This window comes from Ischnura elegans, chromosome 2, assembly GCF_921293095.1.
Source record: "Ischnura elegans chromosome 2, ioIscEleg1.1, whole genome shotgun sequence".
In the NCBI taxonomy this organism is placed as follows: Eukaryota; Metazoa; Arthropoda; class Insecta; order Odonata; family Coenagrionidae; genus Ischnura; species Ischnura elegans.
The window spans coordinates 86,514,175-86,520,281 of NC_060247.1; the positions used below are offsets into that span (position 1 = coordinate 86,514,175).

The 6,107-nt window shown below is 41.1% G+C and overlaps 1 protein-coding gene across 1 annotated transcript; it reads left to right on the forward strand.

Moving 5' to 3' along the window:
* The first annotated feature begins 3,236 nt into the window (after positions 1-3,236).
* Positions 3,237-4,443, forward strand: LOC124153199 (piggyBac transposable element-derived protein 4-like). The gene is made up of 3 exons (XM_046526298.1): positions 3,237-3,375; positions 3,582-3,775; positions 3,862-4,443. Exons 1-3 carry the CDS (start codon positions 3,237-3,239, stop codon positions 4,441-4,443), a joined length of 915 nt encoding a protein of 304 aa, XP_046382254.1.
* The last annotated feature ends 1,664 nt before the right edge of the window (positions 4,444-6,107 follow it).

Here is a 6,107-nt window from a genome sequence, read left to right on the forward strand (position 1 = left end):
AGCTAAATGCAGATGTACATACAGGATGCAAGTATGTTACATATTTATGCTGCATACATTTAGGATGTAAGGGGGAGGTCGGGAGGTCGCATAGGTCTTCGTCCCGCCCACCTTGCAAACTTGGAGATGGCTCTTCAGGCTTTATACAGGTGACAGGAAACACAAAGTGGTTCTAAGAAAGTAAAACCCACGCTGATTATAATAGCATATGCTCAAAATCGAGCGCTCTGCACTCATTGCTGCGACGCGGACATTTTTGATTCCCGATTAAAACGTGTCCTACGAGATGACAGATATGAGTTTATACGGGATGAACAGGAGCCTTCTCTATGTAGTCTCCACAGGCAGGGGCGCAGCTAGGAATTAAGGCTGGGAGGGGTTTTAGGCGCAACTAATACTGAGGTGTCTGAGGGTGTGGAATACCCACCAGGGTAAGCGGGAGGTGCGGGGGGCCCTCCCTTAGAAAATTTTTCAGATAAATAGTTCAAAATGGTGAGTTTTACGGCCTTCTGAGGGATATTCTCTCTTCTGAGGGCCCTCCCTTCTAAATTCGCTCCCTCCTTCCATAGATCCTTTTTACCTGTCACGCAAAAAATTCGCCGCACAAGCTCTGACTCATATGTCTGCTAATTGAATGTTATACTTCTCTACTGGTTAATTCTTCGTTTGTTTTTATATTGCTATTGTATTGTGTCTAATTCATGTTATTGTTAAAAATTTCACTGTAAATTGGCGTCACGGCTGTATGTGAAATTTACTTAAATAAATATTTTATTAACATTTACACTGTTTTATAAGTAATATTAATCCAATTAAGTGAAATGGATTAAACTTAAAAATCTCTCTGAGCTCTGGGGGGGGGGTTTTATCCCCCAAACCCCCTTCGCTGCGCCACTGTCCAAAGGTAGCGTATTGGTCCAGGTCGTTTGACCACCAGACGCGGCGAGCACCATTTCCCCGCCAAACTCAATGCGAACACCGACTTGTCTTCCTCGCCGCGCTGCTTTACTCCCAACCCACTAGCATGAGAGAGGGAGTCAAACGGCCGAAAAAGAATGTGTGACTCTACAGCTTCCTCGACCTCCCCTCGCCCCGCAAATACGCCAACAGCTGACATTGAAGCTTTGCCTACGAGAAGGGCATCCCGTCGGGAGAAGCCAAGTGAGAAGTGGGATGACAATCGACCTATGTTCCCTCAAACAACCCCCTTTCCCCTTATGGAAAACGATATTTTCTGACTAAATCGTGGGGAAACAAAATGGCAAACAATCCCGAGCATCCCAGCCGGCGAAAGTTGGGATTATGATTACAATAAGCAAATCATCGTGACTTCATTCTTAAATAGGTATTTACCCATCTATCAGCGTATGTAATTAAATTGTTTCCATAACATTAACAACTTTTCCTTGAATACACTCACTCGTATTGCACAAAAAAGCAATTAACCCTCATATGACCAATGTGGTACCTCACTATCAATCTACATAAATCACCACGAGTGTAATGACAACAGTGCATACACACTTCAATGCAAAGCTGAAAACCCCACAATATATTGAAGATGTAAACGAAAAATAAATGGGTCGATCCTTTAAAAAGGAATCACTTATAAATAAATATTTAACGCCAAATCATCAATTGTTCGTAGGAGGTAGTTTTTTAATTGTTGCTTATAAATAGCCAATCAACCCCTCATGAACGGAAGTCATTTCAACTTTTCGGAAGGTGTGATTGACCTACGCATTGAATAAGCATTCCTAATATACTCGGAAGTGTAGAGGAACAAGCTTGGAAAAAAGAATGGCAGAGATTTCGAAGGACCTACAGGCAACCTTAAAGGTCAATAACGGCCACGTGCGCAATAGTGAATCATTTACAATGCGAAAACATCTTACCCCTTGGGAATTACGTTTTCGCATTTTTTACGTATTCCTATATTCTATATGTACAGCATATGGAGAAATAACAAATAAATAATACAGCAAAATAAAATGGAAAGATACAACAATTCTACCATTAAATATTAGATTTTCCTGGTATTGTGACATCAGCCCTTTGCAAGAAGTAACTGAGCATAATTTGGAACAATGTCATTCCACCATAAATGGTGGAACACAATAGCATTTTAGCGCCCAAAATGATAATGAAGCATGGACCAAGAAATGTGAAATTTCGACTCAAAACAACCTCTCGGTCTTTTGTCAGATGGGTCAGTAAGACTTTCGGCCATAGCAACCAACCCCGCTGCCTAGGTGACCGTAACGGCAGAGACAAAGATCAAAGAGGGCCTCTCACGTCCATCACTAGGCACAAAAGACACGCCCGCTCACTACTACATGCAATTTCAAACTTAGGCAACCACCGCATAATCAAAACGGCCGACAAAGACAAAACAATATATAGACATACGCTGACGCCTCACTTCATCGTGGAGTCTTTAAGGGATTCTATCACGCACGATAAAACATTGTGGAACTTAAAAAGGGAGTTGTACAATATATTACCTTGAAATCGCAGAGCCCTTAGAACCGAGTGATGATCCTTCGACGAGATATCACCTTGGAAGAAGGGCAGTCCTTCGTCGGTTACTCCTACTCAGTATTACGAAGACCCTTCGCTGAACTAGGCAAAAGATGACAGGTCGACCAAACCCAACGGTAAAGCGTTCTGCACCCAACTCTGCTGCAACTGTCCAATTTCCCGCACTCCCAAGACGAAATATTTCGCACTTTTCAGAAGAGCACACGAAATCGCGACGCACCACGACGACAATTGTCACACCCGCCAACAACCGAAACAGAAGTGATCTGCCGCTTCTGAGGAATCCGCTTAACTTAGTTTCTACTTTCCCCGTTGGATTCCCGCGGCGGTGGCGTACGATCTCGGAAAGACAGTTAGTTCGCATACCTGCCGTCTGTCATGCTCTTGTATCAGGCAGCGCAACGCGCGCGTTTTAATTCCTTGTGAGTGAAGGCGATTTAACACTTTGAGTGCTAACGACGTAATATTACGTTCTCGTGAGTCTTCGTAGAACTGCGGGCAACGTAATATTACGTCGGTTTGAATTTGATCGTCTTTTATGTGGCCGGCGTAATATTACGTTCTGAAATCTACTTAAATCGGTTGCTTACACGAGTTAGTGCATAGAAAATATTCTAGATGGCAGCTCACTACAGTAATGACCGAAAAAATATAGGTATTGCATCACCCTGTCAGTTGTGGAAAAAGCAGTCATCATGGCCGACGCTCTGCTCCGTGATGAAGGTATTCTTAGAGAACTACGTCGGGAATGGGATGACAGTGGCACTTCTGATGATGCTGAACTTAGTAAAGATAATCCAGATTTCATTTTAAACGAAGTGACATCTGACTTAGGTAAGCTAATGTCTTTTATGTGGTATTTTTTTTATTCTGCGTAACGACCTCTGTTATTCTTGAAGCCCACTTACGTTACTTGTGAAATATTGCGTAAGGTCGTTTTTTAGATAATTTCATTCTTACATATTACTCAAGGTTTCTTGAATATTTTCAACTTGGTTTCTCAAATGCCTGTTTTGCATACTTCTATTTTGTTCCTTTAGATTCGAGTGACAGCAGTAGCACCAGTGATTGTGAGACCGAAGTAGCGGCCATGAATCAAAGGGGTTTGAGAGGTAGAAGAGGGCGGCCACGAGGCAGAGGTGGACGAAGGATCATGGCAGATGCACAAGATGGAGGTTGGAGTGAAATAGACCATGTTCCAAATATAAATTTTTTCACCGGAATGTCTGGTATGGTTGAGGAAACTGGTCTCGACAAAATCACTCCTCTTGCTGATTTTTTTCTTATTTTTTTGATGATGATATTATAAAAATCATCAAGGAACAATCAAATCTTTATGCTCGGCAAATTTTACAGAAAAAGAGGAGTTTGAATCAAATATCTCCTAACAGCAGGCTGCTGAAGTGGAAAACTGTTACACTGGGTGATGTGCGAAAATTCCTAGCAATTATTTTGCACATGAGCATCAGTGAGAGGCCATCTTTGGCCAATCATTGGAGCACAGATCCGGTCATATCATGTAATTTCTGCCCTAGTGTCATGAGTAGGGATAGATTCCTATCCATCTTAGCTAATTTTCATTTGAATGATAACACCAGTGCAAAGAAGAAAGGGGAGGCAGGTTTTGACCCTCTACACAAGGTTCGTCCCATGTTCGAGTTGCTCAGAAGTAGATTTCAATGTGCATACCAATCGGCAGAGGATGTGACCATCGATGAAGGCATGTGTGCATTCAGAGGGAGGCTAAGTTTAAAGCAATACATGCCTCAGAAACCTAGCCGTTATGGCATCAAGTTATATATGCTCTCTGAATCTGATTCTGGGTATATTTGGAACTTCGACGTATTTTGCGGTCAGGACAATGTTGTGAAAGATGTTGTTACAAGGCTTCTTGGAAACTAAGCCGGAAAAGGGCATACTTTCTATACAGACAGGTACTATACAAGTCCCTTGCTTGCCATGGAATTGGAAGGTCTCCAAACGGGGTTGGTAGGAACAACGCAAAAAAATAGGAGAGGGATGCCCAGTGCTCTTCGTAATCCTCAACTAAGTCGTGGGGAACAAGTTTACAGGAGGAAAGGTAATGTACTCGTGTTATGTTGGAAGGATAAGCGTGATGCATACATCATAAGTACACGACATACATCAGAAATGGTGACCTATAGTGATAGAAGAGGTAACCAAAGAACTAAGCCAGCTGCAGTGGTGAACTATAATAAGAAAAAATTTGGTGTAGACCTTTCTGACCAGCGTATGTCCTATGGTGTATTTGACCACCGTAGTATGAAATGGTGGAGGAAATTAGCTTTCCACATGATTTTGATGACAGTACAAAATGCATGTGTCTTGTATAACCAAGTTACAGGGAAAAAAATTCCAATGACATCTTTCATGAAGGAACTCTGCAGTGACCTTGCAATTACTCAGGAAGAACCTTCATCAGGACCTGGTCCCAGTGGAGGTCATCTAACCCGTCTCTCCGGAAAACATTTTCTCAGTGGAATACCAATTCCCCCAGAAAAGAAAAAGGCTCAAAGAAGATGTAAAGTGTGCTCTGACAAGGGTACAGAGCAATCAGGGAAGGCAAGGAGAAAGGACACATCTTTTGAGTGCAAAATTTGCAATTTAGGATTTTGTGTATCTCCATGCTTTCAAATATATCATACAAAAAAAAATTATGTAACATAAATAGTCGATAAAAATGATGCTCACACTTCACATAATGGTATTTGAAAGGAAAATGTATATTTAATTTTAATTGTGATTATCATTTGTATTACAAACCCGGAATTTTCAATTTTCTTTTTTTAAGAAAATTGATTATTTTTGTAGAGATGGCAAAAATATTATATTATTTGCGTATATTATACCTAAATAAATAATTAAAGATAAATTTATAAACAATATGGTCGTCTTTATTTTCAATTTCTATGTATTGTAGTAAAATTATTAAAAATTTCTAAACTTTCGTAAAAATGCCCAGCACTGGAGTAAGGATGAGGCTTTAAAGCGCTAGCACTCAAAGTGTTAATAGGGTGGTTTCCTATTATTTTTTTACTGCCTAAATCGAAAGATTATTACTCCTAGTTTACGTATTCCACGCTTTTAAATTTTTAAATGACGATATCTATTTTTCGCTATTAAATGAAATGTGAAAATTTTCAAGCGCGCGAAAACGCAACGGTTAAGTATGAATGATCGGAAAACTTCGTGTGACTTCGTTCTGGTTCCCGCTGTCGCCGTGTGAGGTGACCTTGGAGCGAGGCTTTGAGCGCTGATACGATGCAGGCTGCTAGCAGAGTACCATGCTAGCTGCAGGGCTATTCTACTAAACGGGGCCATACGTATGGCCGGCCGTAAGTTTCTTGTGGCCCGACCCGAAATTACGGCCTATACCGATTCCACTCTCAAGGGGCCATATCGAATGGCCCGGCCAAAAGTCTTAACGTCCTTTCTGCAGGCTAGTATGAGAATTATTATTGGTACTATAAGTTGGGTTCACTTTCTTTTTAACACTAGTCATTTTTTGAGAAATAAGTTTGTTCAAACGTGGATAAAAAATTAAT